This window comes from Cetorhinus maximus, chromosome 23, assembly GCF_964194155.1.
Source record: "Cetorhinus maximus chromosome 23, sCetMax3.hap1.1, whole genome shotgun sequence".
NCBI lineage: Eukaryota > Metazoa > Chordata > Chondrichthyes > Lamniformes > Cetorhinidae > Cetorhinus > Cetorhinus maximus.
Window position 1 is genome coordinate 27,149,200 of NC_135901.1, and position 15,873 is coordinate 27,165,072.

The 15,873-nt window shown below is 45.3% G+C and overlaps 5 protein-coding genes across 7 annotated transcripts in view; all 5 read right to left on the minus strand.

Moving 5' to 3' along the window:
* The window catches only part of LOC144697423 (uncharacterized), a 512,621-nt gene that overhangs the window by 404,109 nt on the left and 92,639 nt on the right, over positions 1-15,873 (minus strand). The gene's annotated exons all lie outside the window — the stretch shown is intronic.
* LOC144697125 (uncharacterized) overlaps positions 1-15,873 on the minus strand; it is a 195,062-nt gene that overhangs the window by 120,974 nt on the left and 58,215 nt on the right. Inside the window, exon 1 of one of the 2 annotated variants that reach the window (XM_078568963.1) lies at positions 15,163-15,277. The exons of the other annotated variant lie outside the window; for it this stretch is intronic. The gene's annotated coding sequence lies outside the window, so the exon portion shown is untranslated. Of the gene's footprint in view, positions 1-15,162; positions 15,278-15,873 lie in introns of those variants that run through there. 2 annotated transcript variants of the gene reach the window in all.
* Positions 1-15,873, minus strand: part of LOC144697419 (uncharacterized) — a 172,942-nt gene that overhangs the window by 88,215 nt on the left and 68,854 nt on the right. The gene's annotated exons all lie outside the window — the stretch shown is intronic.
* The window catches only part of LOC144697925 (uncharacterized), a 203,828-nt gene that overhangs the window by 33,701 nt on the left and 154,254 nt on the right, over positions 1-15,873 (minus strand). Inside the window, exon 2 of the mRNA XM_078569887.1 lies at positions 2,070-2,690. Within this exon, the coding sequence (XP_078426013.1) occupies positions 2,070-2,329 (260 nt within the window). The 5' untranslated portion in view covers positions 2,330-2,690. The remainder of the gene's footprint in view (positions 1-2,069; positions 2,691-15,873) is intronic.
* The window catches only part of LOC144697214 (uncharacterized), a 129,656-nt gene continuing 123,857 nt past the window's right edge, over positions 10,075-15,873 (minus strand). Inside the window, exons 1-2 of one of the 2 annotated variants that reach the window (XM_078569109.1) lie at positions 15,115-15,212; positions 10,075-12,327 (exon numbers count right to left, since the gene is read on the minus strand). In XM_078569109.1, the coding sequence (XP_078425235.1) occupies positions 11,300-11,965 (666 nt within the window). In that variant the 5' untranslated portion in view covers positions 11,966-12,327; positions 15,115-15,212 and the 3' untranslated portion in view covers positions 10,075-11,299. Of the gene's footprint in view, positions 12,328-15,114; positions 15,213-15,873 lie in introns of those variants that run through there. The other variant, XM_078569110.1, reaches the window with a different exon arrangement.

Sequence of the window (15,873 nt, forward strand, 5' to 3'; positions counted from 1 at the left end):
GACTGAGAAATTTCCATGGCCACTAATTTGAAGAGAAGGGGAGTTGTCCCTGGTGTCCTGGCCAATATTTTTCAATCAACATCACTAAAAACAAATCATCTGATCATTATCACATTGCTGATCGTGGGATCTTGCTGTGTGTAAATTGGCTGCCGCGTTTCCTACATTACAACAGTAACTACACTTCAAAAGTACTTCATTAGCTGTGAAGCACTTTGGGACGTCCTGTGGTTGTGAAAGGTGCTACAGAAATGCACATTTTTAAATTTAAGATTGATGTTACCTGATCTTGTTATCTGTAACTTAATTGATTTCAGCCACCTCAACTTGCCATTTAATAAATTCACTTTGCCTCAGACAAGACTTTAACCAATTAAGGCAAAGGCAGAATTCTCTGGATAGTAACTTTTGAAAGAAGCTTATTAAAAGAAAAATGTGTACTTAACAAATTTAAGACATTGACTTTTACAACTTCATGTGGGTGATCAGTCTGTAGAAGCGTAACCCTCTCTGGCTCCTTCTTTGACAGTAACTCCTTTGGAATTTGCCCTCGGGAGTCTGGCTCCTTCTCTGACAATAATTTCCTTGGAACTCAGCCTCGGGAGTCTTCAGTACTTGGCTAGCAAGGGAGACCTTCAGAACCTCTACTTTTATCCCCAAAGTGACCATTACCTCACGTCAGAGTTGGGCCTGCTGTAACATGACAATTGGTCAATTTGGTTACTAGATTAATTAATTGGATCCCCAATTACTTTCACCACCTTCTCTCATTATCTTAGACAGGAATACAACAGAACTGTTTGATACTGTCCCTTTATCTGATTCTATACCATCCCTTATTCATACAGTTTCAAATGTTGAGGCTAATCAGAGCTTGAAGGTCTCTCTTGCCAATACATTTATCTTCATTGCACATTCTTTACATAAGCAGCAATTAAGCTTTTACATTTTTACAGCAAATAAAGCTCAGTCCTTTACTTTCACTACTGATTCATTATTGATTCATTAACTGTAACTCAATTAAGGCTCACTACTTATTTAATCCTTTGTTACTGTTTGTTAATTAAACAGTAAGTGCGGAAAAAAGAGATGTCGAAGTTTTTCATCTTGCACTCACCAGAACATTTGCAAGAATACCAAATGTAATTTATACTTTATGAGAGGAGAGTGCTGATTGGCAAATGGGCTCTAATTGATGGATGCATTGCCATGGAGAATGCACCATTTGACTGATGACTCGTGTCATTCTCATAAATCTGCACTCCAGCCTCGAGACTCAATGGAACAGAGACAAATGCATTTATTTCAGATCTACCTGTAGTGGTAGGAAAAACACAATTTACTATCCAGGATAAAGTAAGTGTACTTCATCAGCTTTTGTGGATCATTTCAGTGGAAATATGCACTTCCAGGCTCAAAGATCATCAGCCCACTGGGAGCAAAGTCGTGAGACCAGCCAGTCCAGCAGAAAGAAACCCTCTGACCCTCCCACTTCACCAAGTGTCAGAATGAACATGTTTCAGTTCTGGATGTGATTAACAACAGCAATAACAGCAGAATCCAACCCCTGTAATCACTTGTGAAATCGCTGGGTTGTCAGCAGGTGTGGTGACAGAGAATCCATTCCCACACTCAGAGCAGGTGAATGGCTTCTCCACAGTGTGAGTTCACTGGTGTTTCCGCAGGCTCGAGAACTGACTGAATCCCTTCCCACATTCAGGGCAGGCGAATGGTCTCTCCCGGTGTGAACTCGCTGGTGTCTCAGCAGGTTGGATGAATCAGTGAATCCCTTCCCACACTCAGAGCAGGTGAATGGCCTCTCTCCACTGTGAGCTCGCTGGTGTCTCAGCAGGTTGGATAAGTGATTGAATCGCTTTCCACACAAAGAGCAGATGAGTGGCCTCTCCCCAGTGTGAACCCGCTGGTGCATCATCAGGTTGCAAGACTGAGTGATTCCCTTCCCACACACAGAGCAGGCGAACGGCATCTCCCCCGTGTGAACTCGCTGGTGTGTCAGCAGGTGGGATGTATGACTGAATCCCCTGCCACACTCCGAGTAGGTGAACGGCCTCTCCTTGGTGTGAACTCGCTGGTGTGTCAACAGGTGGGATGAATCTCTGAATCCCTTCCCACACTCGGAGCAAGTGAACAGCCTCTCCCCGGTATGAACATGCTGGTGTTTCCGAAGGGTGGATGAATCAGTGAATCCCTTCCCACACATGGAGCAAGTGAACGGCCTCTCCCCAGTGTGAATGCGTCGATGAGTTTCCAGCGCAGACGGGAACCGGAAACCCTTCCCACAGTGCCCACATTTCCACAGCTTCTCCATGATACAGGCGTCCTTGTGACTCTCCAGGTTTGATGATTAGTTGAAGCCTCGTCCTCACACAGAACACGTGCACAGCCTCACCCCACCGTGAATAGTGTGATATATTTTCAGACTGTGTAACTGGTTAAAGCTCTTTCCACACTCATTTCACTGGAACACTCAATCAGGTGCATGTGTCTGGGTGTTTACCCAGTCACACTTATGATGAAAACATTTTGAAGCAACAGTACAGACAAACATTTCTCCTTCCGGATTCAACAGCCGATGATAATCAGGTCCTGACGAATTGGATGACTCTATCAGATCTTGACACAATGTTTGGTTTGAGATTTCAGGCTGAAAATCCTCCCCTTCTAATATCCTGTAAAAAGTGTTTACAAAAATCATCTGTCAGGACAGGATAGAAATTCAGATCAAACAATTCTAGTTTCGATGGAACATTCATCCCTCACTTGTTCCCAGCATCTTTAAATCTCCGTCCCGCACACTCTCCCTCCATTATCACTCTGCTGTACCTAATTAACACCCTCCCAATTCTCCTGAAGGGACTGATTCATGCTGATCGACAGATGCAAATTCATTGCTTCCTGTTCATGATGTGAAAATCGTCATATAAGCATATTTCCTGATCAGAGATATCGGGAAAATTTGAAGAAGATTTTTTTTAGGCAGTGATTTTTCATGATCAGGAACTTGCGAGGGTGGTGGAAGTGGAGGTGATTCATGATTTTAAATTGAAATCGAATGGGCACTTGAAGGAAATAAACTTGCAGGGGATGGGGGATATAGAAGGGGGATGGAACTGACTAGGTTGCTCTACAGAGAGTCAACATGGACTCGAATTGCTAAGTGAGCTCCTTCTGTGTTGTAATGACTCTATCCCTGTTACTAGAGAACCATAAATAACATTCACTAGACATATCTCTGTCCAATATTAATTTACTGTGCCCTTAAATGTCAGCCATCTCCTAGAACCACCCCTTTAATTGTGAACATGAGGAATGAGACCATCCTTTTAGCCAGACAAATAAATGTGTCAAGCTGATGGAGCAAAGGATGTCAATGTCTTTAAGAGAGAGAGAGAGAGAGAGACCTGGGACAACCTTTCCAGAGTCTGCACCCTCCCTGGATTCACTTCCTTTCACTTCAGTTCCTGCAAGTCAACAATTTCCCCCCAGAATGAGAAAAGAAATAGAAAGGGGGAGAAAAGAAAGTGTTTTACTCACAGATGTTGGACACAGGAGGAAGTTTTAATCTGTGTGAAGCTCAATTTTCATTCACACAAAACCCGCGCTCTGATTGGCTGAAGGACCAGAGTTCTTCCGGTTCTCCAGACTTCCCATTGGCCAATCCCCCACTTGAAGACTATGAGAGGCGGAACCCCACGTGGGAGAGATTTTGCCCGCCAGCCGCGCTGAGCTGTTGTCCAATGGGAAAGGCTGGAAGACGGAACAGACAATGGTCCCCCGGTCAATTAGAGCGCGGCCTTTGTAGTCACCTCACCCCCGCACATCCGCATTCATGCCAAAAATCCGCAGGCTCCAGTCCATCGTCTCCCCAGCACATGCGCAACTTCCCCTCTTCCTCGGACATGCGCAGTCCCGGGTCGCTCACCCGCGCGGCGGATAGAGCGGTTTCTCCAGCGTGGTGGATTGGGGGAGCTGCGGCCGCCACTACTCATCCGGAGCCCAGTTTCCAAACTCATGGGACTGGGGTGGAAAGTGGGGTTGTGGGGTGACCCCCCATGACACAAATTACATGTGGGTTGTCACTGGATTTAACTGTGATGCCATCTTTGCAAAACAGTTTGTTAACTTAAGGTGTAAAGATTTAGACACCTGGGTGACATATTGGGGAGGGCAACAGGTGAGTGTGAAACTGGACCCGAAAGTCAGTAGCTTCAGGGGAGGATAACTTGGGGGAAAAGCTGGAGGAGAATCGTTGGATAAGTTACTGTTACAATCAATAAGAACGTGGGTGATTGCGTGGGACAGAGATTTATAGATTAAGTGGGAGAAACATGTTTCATGAGAACTCGAATAGTTAGTTCCCAATTTCTATCCTGCATTGATAGTGATGACTTGATGACATGAACCCTATCGCATCCATTCACAACCTTCAATTCCTCTAACAGGTCTCCCCTCAGATTGAACAGGCTAGGAATATGTCCTCTAGAAAAGAGAAGGCTATCGTGTAACTGAAACACACTCAGTTTTGGTATCATCCTTGTGAATCTTGCACTTTCTCGAGGCCCCCTGTCAATGTTCAAGGGTATGTAAATAAAATTGGTAACAGGCGCCTAATTACTAGGTTCCAAATTGAATTCCTAAATTTCAAATTGGCCCTCTCAAATGCTTTAATTTGAAAGAGACTTAACCATCAGGCAAGACCAGACTCTGAAATAACAAATAATATCAATGTTTATTTGAAAGAAAAAGGTATACTCATGAAATACACGAGTGACTATCCCCACCTCAATTGGGTGCCCACCCCAGGTCGGAGTGTGAGTCTTCCTCAGGTTCCTGAACCAACAGTGATTTCCCACAATCCTGCCCCAGGGGTCACTCGGTACATCCACAGCTTGAGTCCAACTCGCAAGGCCAAGATGGTTCTTAAAAGCAACTTTTAACCCTTGAATTAACATCACCTCATCTGGAATCAGGTCTGTCCTCATTAGACAATTGGTCATTGTTGTTACTGGGTTAATTTGCTTGTATTTAACCATTTCCATACATTGTTCCATGGAGCAGAGCAATGGGACTGTTCAGAATCTTTATTTTATCTGAGTTTAGACAAGCCTCCACTCATTCTCTTACAGGTACCCGAGATGGCCATGGACAGTAGTGGAGTGACCTCTGTTTCCACGGACAGTGTTTACAGCAGTAAATTAATATTTTAAACTTCAAACATTAGTATCCTGTCGAGTCTTGATTAATTACTTATTCTTCAATTATACATTGAGTCTCACTGCTTATTTCAGTATGTTTCTGGCTTGTTAGTAATTCCACGGTAATTCTTGATTAATTACATGTAAAGGATGATACAGAATACACGGCTTTTTTAGCCCAGTGTTAGTATAAAATGCCGTCTTGACCCTGTTAGCTTAATACAGTGAATATCGTGTAAAATCTTCCTTAGGCTGGTCGAGTTAAACTACAAACTACAGTCCAGATCAGCTTACACCTCTCTCTCCCTTTTACAATTATAGGGACCCAGAACTGTTCACACTATTCCAAGTGTGGTCTAACCAAGGCTCGATACAAGTTTAACATAATCTCTCTGCTTTTCAATGCTATTTCTCTAGAAATGAACCCCATATACGGGCCCCATAATTCAGGAAGGATGTCAAGGCCTTGGAAAGGGTGCAGGGATTTAGTACAGGGACAGGAATGAGGAACTTCAGTGATGCAAACACACTGGAGAGGCCGAGGTTGTTCTCCTTAGAGCAGTGAAGGCTAAGAGGAGATTTGATAAAGGTGATCAAGATCATGAACGGTTTACATCGAGTAAATAAAGAGAAACTGTTTCCACTGACAAAATGGTTGTTAACCAGAGGACACAGATTGAAGGTGATTGACATAAAAGCCAGAGGGGAAATGAGAAAGATAAATCTTTACACAGTGAGGTGTTGTGATCCGGAATGCACTGCCTGATAGGCTGGTGGAAGCAGATTCAACAAAGGGAATTGGATAAATACTTGAAGGAGACTAGTCCTGTGGCCTAATATTTATCACTGAATCAATATCAGTACAAACAGATCACATGGCCATCAACACATTACCAACTGTGGGATCTTGCTGTGCACAAATTGGCTGCCACGTTTCCTGCAGTGACTACACTTCAGAAAGAGCTTCGTTGGCAGTGAAATGCATTGAGATGCCCTGAGGTGGTGAAAGGTGCTATATAAATGCAGGTTTCATTTTAAACTGACACGCTCCTATCCTTACAGACAGATCATCCAGCAGGAGCATGAGCCAGCTAACAGGTGGGGGCAGGAACTCCCAGTGTGGACCGAGGCTGCTTTCCTTCAGAGGCAACTGAATCCATTGTGAGCAGTGGCCATTTCAAGAGGGTGCCTTGACTTGCTGGTCTGAGAATCCAGCCCTTTTCCCCCTGTGTAATACTGGCTGAGAATAGACATCGGGGCTGCTCAATGTACTGAAAGTGATTTATTTTGTTCTCTTTGTCTAACAGTAAACTGGAAGGGGACTAGTTTGCATGGCTCATGGGGAAAGGACAGGATAGTGGGACTAATTGAGTCGCTCTTTCAAAGAGCCAGCACAGGCATGATGGACCGAATGGCCTCCTCCTGTGCTGTGAGATTCTGTGACCACAGATAAATAAATATGTGTCTGTAATATGTACAGTGATGTCAATAATGTCTGGAATTCCCTTTTTTACGTTTCAGAATTTTATCCCTTTCCTTCCAGTGTCAGAATAAAAAGAAAGCTGCATTTATATAGTGCCTTTCACCACCTCAGGGTGTCTTAATGCGTTTCACTGTCGATGAAGATCTTTCTGAAGCGTAGTCACTGTCAGAAACTGGCAGCCAATTTGTGCATAGCAAGATCCCACAGACAGCAATGTGATGATGACCAGATCATCTGTTTTTACTGATGTTGGTTGAGCGATAAATATCGGGTCCCAGTACACCGGGGGTGAACTCCTCTCCTCCTGCTCTCCTTACAATTGTGACCATTCAGTCTTGTACATCCACCTGAGAGGGCAGACGGGGCCCTCAGTTAATGTCTCACTTGAAAGATGGTCCCTCTGACAGGACGGTTCTCCCTCAGTACTGGCACCGGGAGTGTGGGCCCTGGATTATGGGGGCTCGAGTCTATGGAGTGGGGATTGGAACCCCCTACCTCCTGACTCAGAGGTGAGAGTGCTACCCACCATCATGCCATGTTGAATAGAATCAGCGAGCTGGTGTTCTTGAATCATGGAATGGTTACAACACTGAAGGAGGCCATTCAGCCCATTGTGTCTGTGCCAGCTCTCTGCAAGAGCAACTCACCCAGAGCCACTCCCCCACCTTTTCCCCATAACCCTGTCAATTTCAATCTTCAGATAATGATCCAATTCTCTGCTGAAAACCATGACTGAATCTGCCTCCACCAGCCCCTCAGACACTGAATTCTGGATCTGAACCACTCGCTGTGGAATAAAGTTTCTCCTCCTGTTGCCATTGCTTCTTTTTCCGATCATCTTAAACCAATGTCACCCGGGTCTCGCTCCTTCCACCTATGGGAACAGTTTCTCTCTATCTGCTCTGTCCAGACCCCTCATGATTTTAATACCTCGATCAAATCTCCTTCCAATTTTCTTTTCTCCAAGGAGAACAGCCCCAGCTTCTCCAATCTATCCGCGTCACTGAAGTTCCTCATCCCTGGGACCGTTCTCGTGAATCTTTTCCACACCCTCTGTAAAGCCTTCACATCCTTCCTAATCTGTGGCACCTAGAACTGGACACAATGCTGGAGGCCGAATCACTACTTTATACAGGTTTCTCATAACTTCCCTGTTTTTGTATTCAAAGCCGCTGTTTATAAACCCCTAGGATCCCGTTTGCTTTATTAACTGCGCTCTCTACCTGTCCTGAGCCCCTACACCCATAGCTCCCTCTGCTCCTGCACTCGCTTTAGAATTGGACCCTTTATTATCAATTGTCTCTCTCTGTTCTTCCACCCATATAGACTCATTGAAGTACTTGAGGTGAAGTAATTGTGTGAGTTTAGTTTGGTGATAACACGGATCACTCGCACGCACACACACACACACACACACACACACATAGATGTACCAGGCAGGCACCTCAATACTTGTGGGGAGGTGAGTGTGAGATGGACACGTCAGCTCCTGAATGGACGGCAAGGTGGCAGGAAAACCTGGGGAGTGTGGCATGAGAATAAATCCCTTTTGGAATAAATATCAGACGTGCGGAGGGGATTACAGGTGAGAGAAGATATTAAAGAGGCGTTTGTACATGGGAAAGGTCCAGAGGGTGAGAAACACCCTGAAGAGACTAATGAGCAGGAGAGACAGATGATAACAGCTCATCTCACCTGCTCCACAGCATCAACACACCCACTTTGTCCACATAGGTGCACCCAAAGAGTTCACAGTGTGAGGTCTCTACAAATTCTGGGGCTGTGGGCCTCTGACAGTGTCCAGGGGTTCGATAGAAAACACGGTGATGGGATTTCAAACACAGAACACCTTTCTCACCGCAGGGAAGTTTAAGTCTCGTAAAATTTCTCTTTTCCAGCGGTGGCTCCTCAGGTCAGTGAAATCCCGAGATGGCGTCTGTGAGGATTTTCTAAACTAGATTTGGAGGTGACTCAATTTGCCCCCATCCTCCTTTTCTGTTATTTACAGATTTTGCGACTGCTCCCTCTTATATTTTGCCTCCGATATTTCTGTCTGGGTTATTCGTCTATCTCTGTCTGAGCTTCTGATACAGTTCTGATCCCTTCACGTGAAATCTGAGCCCATCAAATACAGAAACAAGACACAGGCAGTGTGATGGGAAATGTGCAGAACTGGACCAGTTTTCTTCAATACAGAAACTCTGCTGCCCATCTCCCAACTCACACTTAGTCCCATTCACCTATCACCCCCTGTGCTCACTGACCGACATTGGCTCCCACTCAAACAATGCCTCAATTTTAAAATTCTCCTCCTTGTGCCCAATTTACCTCTGTAAAAGTGAATAGGATTTTGATTGAGCTAAATTCAGGCCGATTCTTTTCAAATCCCTCCACGGCCTCCTTCTTTGCAAATCACCATGTGGTCACGCACACTCTCCCCATCTCTGTAATCTTCTTCATCCCTACAACCCTCCGAGATATCTGTGCTCCACTAATTCTGGCATCTTCAGTATCCCCTGTTTCAACTGCACAACCACTGGGGGCTGTGTCTTCAGCTGCCTGGGCCCCACGCTCTGGAATTCCCTCCCTAAAACTCTCTGCCCTTTGATCTTTTTTGCACCTTTAAGACACTCCTTAAACCTACCTCTCTGACCAAGCTACTGGTCACCTGACCTAATATCTCTTTATGTGGCTCGGTGTCATCTTCTGTTTGGTAATCGCACCTGTGAATCTCCTTGGGATGTTTAAAGGTGCTATGTAAATGTAGGTTGTTTTTGTTGTGGTGTTTGAATTATTTTCAGGGGACGCCGCTATTGTTAAGCAGTCAAACACTTTCTTGCTGTGTCCAGAGAGAGCTACAGGAAGGCTATTGACTATAATCAGCCATGCAAGGCTTAGTTCGATGTTTAAACATACAGAGGAGTGGAGACATTGTTATATCGGGGTCACTCAGAGCTGAACAGAAACCCGTCTCTTTAAATACAGATACAAGGAAGAGGTTGAAATGAAATCTGTTCCTTTTAACCTGCACAAAAGCAGGAGGCTCAGATTCACAGGCTGCAGAAGGAGTCCATTCAACCTATCGTGCCCCTGCCATCTCTTTGAAAGGACTCTCTGATTCATCCAACTGCTCTGCTCTTTCCCCACAGCCCTGAAAATTCTTCCCTTTCAAATATTTACCCTTTAGAAAGATACTATTGAATCTGCTTTCAGGCCAATCAGAACAACTTGCTGCATCAAAAAATAAAATCTCATCTCTCCTTCTGGCTCCTTTGCCAATTACCTTAGAGGGACTCACTTTCTGTTAAAGAGCCTGCCAAACCCTCTCACCCACTTTCCCTAAAGTGCAGAAACCTCATCATGAAAAGTCCAGCAAAATCAAACATTTTTACTGATAAAAGTTTGTTAATGAAACAGAACATGGTTAAAAAACAGAAAATTACTTGAGAATCAAAGAAAACCATAGTAAAAGGATGTCCACAATGTTCTGGACCCAAATGGTTTCTTTTTAATTCATCTGTCCCCTGTTTGCTGCCCTCTTTGTGGAACATCTCCGCTCAGTCCACAAGCATGACCCTGACCTTCTAGTTACTGCCATTATAATTCACCACCTTGCTCTCATGCTCACATTTCTGTCCTCGGCCTGCTGCAATGTTCCCGAGAAGCCCAACACAAGCTGGACGAACAGCACCTCATCCTCCAATGAGGCACTTTACAGCCTTGTGGACTCAACATTGAGTTCAACAAATTCAGACTGTCAACTCTGTCCTATGTTTTGATTTTGTTTTGGCCAAGTGCCAGTCTGTATCTTGTTTTCATGTTTTTGCTTTCAGACAGAGCTGTCCTTAATTCTGCCATTAACACTTACTCTAGACCAATGCTTTGTTTCTTTACCACAACCATTACCTCTCCCTTTGCCTTTTGTCCCATGATATTTTTGTCATTTAATCTTGCCCGCCCTCTAACCAATCCCTGACTTTCCCTTTTGTTCTATCTGACCCTCCCCCCATTTCTCCAAAGTATTAACCCCATCACATTTCCCTCTCTCCTCAGTTCTGAAGAAGAGTCATATTGGACTCAAAAAGTTAACTGTTTCTCCCTCTTCACCGATGTTGCCAGACCTGCTGAGTTTTCCTAAACTTCCTGTATTTATTTCAGATCTGCCTGTCGTGGTAGGAAAAGCACTATTTACTGTCCAGGATAAAATAAATGTCCTTCCTCAGCTTTTGTGGATCATTTCAGTGGAAATGTGCACTCCCAGGCTCAAAGAGCATCAGCCACTGGAAGCAAAATCATGAGACCGGCCAGTCCAGCAGAAAGAAACCCTCCGACCCTCCCACTTCACCAAGTGTCAGAATGAACATGGTTCAGTCCTGGATGTGATTAACAGCAGCGTCAACAGCAGAATCCAACCCCTGTAATCACTTGTGAACTCACTGGTGTCTTAGCTAGTGGGATGAATGAGTGAATCACCTCCCACACAGGGAGCAGGTGGATGCCTCTGCCCAGTGTGAACTCGCTTGTGTTTTTGCAGGTCGGATGAATTACTGAATCTCTTCCCACAGTCAAAGCAGGTGAATGGCCTCTCCCTGGTGTGAACTCACTGGTGTGATTGCAGATTGGATAATTGAGCGAATCCCTTCCCACACTCGGAGCAGGTGAATGGCCTCTCCCCAGTGCGAATTCTCTGGTGTCGCAGCAGGTTGAATGAATCACTGAATCCCTTTCCACACTCAAAGCAGGTGAACGGTCTCTCCCCAGTGTGAACTCCCTTGTGTGTCTGCAGATCAGATGAATTACCGAATCCCTTCCCACATTCAGAGCAGGTGAACGGCCTCTCCCCAGTGTGAATTCGCTGGTGTGTCAGCAGGTTGGATGAGTGGGCGAATCCCTTCGCACACACAGAGCAGACGAATGGCATCTTCTCCCCAGTGTGAAATCGCTGGTGTGACTGCAGGCTGGATAACTGTCTGAATCTGTTGCCACACTCAGAGCAGGTGAATGGCCACTTTCCGGTCTGAACTCGCTGGTGCCTCTGCAGGTAGGATAACTGAATGAAACCCTTCCCATAGTCAGGGCAGGTGAACGGCCTCTCCCCAGTGTGACTGCGCCGATGAGTTTCCAGTTGAGATGGGGCTTTGAATCCCTTCCCACAGTCAGAACAGATGAACGGCCTCTCCCCGGTGTGACTGCGTTGATGAGTTTCCAGCTTCGATGAGGAACAGAATCCCTTCCCACAGTCCCCACATTCCCACGGTTTATCCATGGTGCTCGTGCCCTTGTGTCTCTCCAGGGCTGATGATCAGTTGAAGTCTTGTCCTCACACAGAACATGTATAAGTCTCTCCTCACTGTGAATGGTGATGTTTTTTCAGGTTGTGTAACTGGTTAAAGCTCTTTCCACAGTCAGTGCACTGGAACACTGTCACTTGGGTGTGTGTGTCTCGGTGTTTTTCCAGTCACACTGAGGCTTAAAACCTTTTGAAGCAGACAGAACAGACAAACATTTCCCCTGCTTGGTTCAAAGAACCAATGATATTCAGGTCCCATTTAATCAAATGAGTTTGGCAGATCTTGATGTGACGTTTGGTTTGAGATTTCTGTCTGCAAATCTTCCCCTTCTAATATCCTGTAAAGGGAGTTTACAAAAATCATCACTGTCAGTACACGATAGAAATTCAGAGCAGGCAATTCTAATTTCTCATAGAGTCATAGAGGTCCACAGCACAGAAAAAGGCCCTTCGGCCCATCGCCTATTATTCTAACTATTCTAATCCCATTTTCCAGCACTAGGCCCATAGCCTTGTATGCCATGGCATTGCAAGTGCACTCCAAATACTTCTGAAATGTTATGAAGGCTTCTGCCTCTACCACAATTTCAGGCAGTGAGTTCCAGATTCCCACCACCCCCTGGGTGAAAAAATTCTTCCTCACTTCCCCTCTAAACCACCTGCCCCTTACCTTAAATCTATGCCCCCTAGTTATTGATCCCTCCACCAAGGGGAAAAGTTCCTTCCTGTCTACCCTATCTATGCCCCTCATAATTTTATACACCTCAATCATGTCCCCCCTCAATCTCCTTTGCTCCAGGGAAAATAACCCCAGTTTATCCAATCTCTCCTCACAACAAAAACTCTCCAGCCCAGGCAACATCCTGGTAAATCTCTTCTGCACTCTCTCTCGTGCAATCACATCCTTCCTACAATGCAGATTCCAGAACTGCACGCAATACTCTAGCTGTGGCCTAACCAGCGTTTTATACAGTTCCAGCATAACCTCCCTGCTCTTATATTCTATGCCTCAGCTAATAAAGGCAAGTATCCCATATGCCTTCTTACCCACCTTATCTACCTGTCCCACTACCTTAAGGGACCGGTGGACATGCACACCAAGGTCCCTCTGATCCTCAGCACTTCCCAGGATCCTACCATTCATCATGTATTCCCGTGCCTTGTTTGTCCTGCCTAAGTGCATCACCTCACACTTATCCGGATTAAATTCCATTTGCCACTTATCAGCCCATCTGACCAGCCCGTCTATATCCTCCTGTAATCTAAGGCTATCCTCTTCACTATTTACCACCCCAGCAATTTTTGTGTCATCCACGAACTTACTGATCAGCCCTCCTACATTCAAGTCTAAATCGTTTATATATACCACAAACAGCAAGGGACCCAGCACCAAACACTGTGGAATCCCACTGGACATAGGTATCCAGTCACAAAAACACCCCTCAATCATCACCCTCTGCTTCCTGCCACTCAACCAATTCTGGATCCAATTTGCCAAATTGCCTTGGATCCCATGGGCCCCATGCGGTACCTTATCAAAAGCCTTGCTGAAGTCCAAGTGGACTATGTCAAATGCAATGCCCTCATCTACACACCTGGTCACCTCTTCAAAAAATTCAATCAAATTGGTCAGACATGACTTCCCCTGAACAAAACCATGCTGACTGTCCTTGATTAATCCCTGCCTCTCCAAGTGTGGATTAATTCTGTCCCTCAGAATTGCTTCCAATAGTTTCCCCACAACTGAGGTTAGACTAACTGGCCTGTAGTTCCCTGGTTTATCCCTTCCTCCTTTCTTGAATAACGGTACCCCACTGGCTGTCCTCCAATCCTCTGGCAGCTCTCCTGCGGCCAGAGAGGTATTGAAAATCATTGCCAGTACCCCTGCTATCTCCTCCCTTGCCTCACTCAACACCCTGGGATACATTTCATCCAGGCCTGGAGATTTATCTACTTTTAATCCTGTCAGGCCACTTAGAACCTCCTCCCTTTCAATGCAAATTTCTTTAATTATATCACAGTTCTTCTGCCTGATTTCCAAACCCACGTTGCCCCTCTCACTTGTGAACAATGACACAAAGTATACATTTAGAACCCTACCTACATCTTCCAGCTCATAGCACACTGTTTCCTCCCTCATTCCCCAAAAGCTGTAAATCTCCATCCCACACACAGTCCCTCTATTCTCACTCTGCTACACTCTCTCCATTCTAAATCTAAACCACCCAGCCTACACCCAATCATACTGCACTTAAAATGTACGGTACCCTATTACATGTTTGGAGACACAACAGCAGCGAGTTGTCATGACCTGGAACTCACTGTGTACGAGGGTAGTGGAAGCAGAGATGATCAATGATTTCAAAATGAAATTGGAAGGGCACTTGAAGGAAATAAACTTGCACAGGAATGAGGATATAGAGGGGGAATGGGACTGACTGGATTGTTCTCCAGAGTCAGCAGGGACTTGAGTTGATGAATTGACTCCTTCTGTGTCGTAATGAATATATGACTAGAAATATACAACATAGTTACAGTACTATATTACAAAACTAGAAATAGTCGTTATGTAGTACAGAACTTGAGCATTGCTGAAAAAAGAGACATGTTGAAGCTTCTTGTTTTGCACTCTTCAGGACACTTTGCAAAAAGACAAATTTAAGAGGAAAACAACTATTTATACTGTATGTGAAGAGGACACATGAAGAGTGCTAATTGGTTGGCACGTGGAGTCTGATTGGTAGAGATGTTCTTGCAAAGTGTCCTGATGAGTGCAGGTTGAAAAGCTCTGACATCTCTCTTTTGTCAGCAAAACTAGAAACAAGAATAAATTAACTTAATTACAGAACCATAAATAACATGCTACAATGTCCCCTATCACAACATTAGACATATCTATGTTCTCTATTACTGTATTGTCCAGGGGGCAGAACTCATAGGAAATATGTCAAGCTGAGGGAGCAAAGGATGTCAATATCTTTAAGAGAGAGAGAGAGACCTGGGCCAACCTTTCCAGAGTCTGCTCCCTCCCTGGATTCACTTCCTTTCCCTTCAGTTCCTGCAAGTCAACAATTTCCCCCCAGAATGAAAAAAGAAACGGAAAGGGGAAACATTGATTTCCTCACAGATGTTGCCCAGAGGAGGAAGTTTTAATCTGAAGCTCATTGTCCAACTTCCGCATTGTGACGTCCACAATGGAACCCTGCCTGAATCAGCCAATAGGAATCACTCTGCTCCGCGGTGACGTCTTCGGGTTCCAGTCTGCAGGCCAGTCGCGCGGACACGGGAGCCCCGCCCCCACCCATTGATCCCCCTCCACCTCCTCGAGCCAAGGTTTCCAGGCAACCGGCTGACGGCTCCGGCTAGAGCGAGAAGCCGCTCGGAGAACTCGGGAGAGGGGAAACTGCGCAAGTGCGGGGAGAGCCCGCCCCTCCTTCCCGACATGCTGAGGGATTGACCAATGAGAAGATGTGGAGGACCGGAAGGACCCTTGTCCTCCAGCCAATCAGAGCGTGGGCTTTGTGTGAATGAAGATTGAGCTTCACACAGACTAAAACTTCCTCCTGTGTCCAACATCTGTGAGTAAAACACTTTCTTTTCTCCCCCTTTCCATTTCTTTTCTCATTCTGGGGGGAAATTGTTGACTTGCAGGAACTGAAGGGAAAGGAAGTGAATCCAGGGAGGTTGCAGACTCTGGAAAGGTTGGCCCAGGTCTCTCTCTCTCTCTTAAAGACATTGACATCCTTTGCTCCCTCAGCTTGACACATTTATTTTTCTGGCTAAAAGGATGGTCTCTTTCCTAATGTTCACAATTAATGGGGTAGTTTCCCCAGGAGATGGCTGACATTTAAGGCGACAGTAAATTAATATAGGACAGAGATATG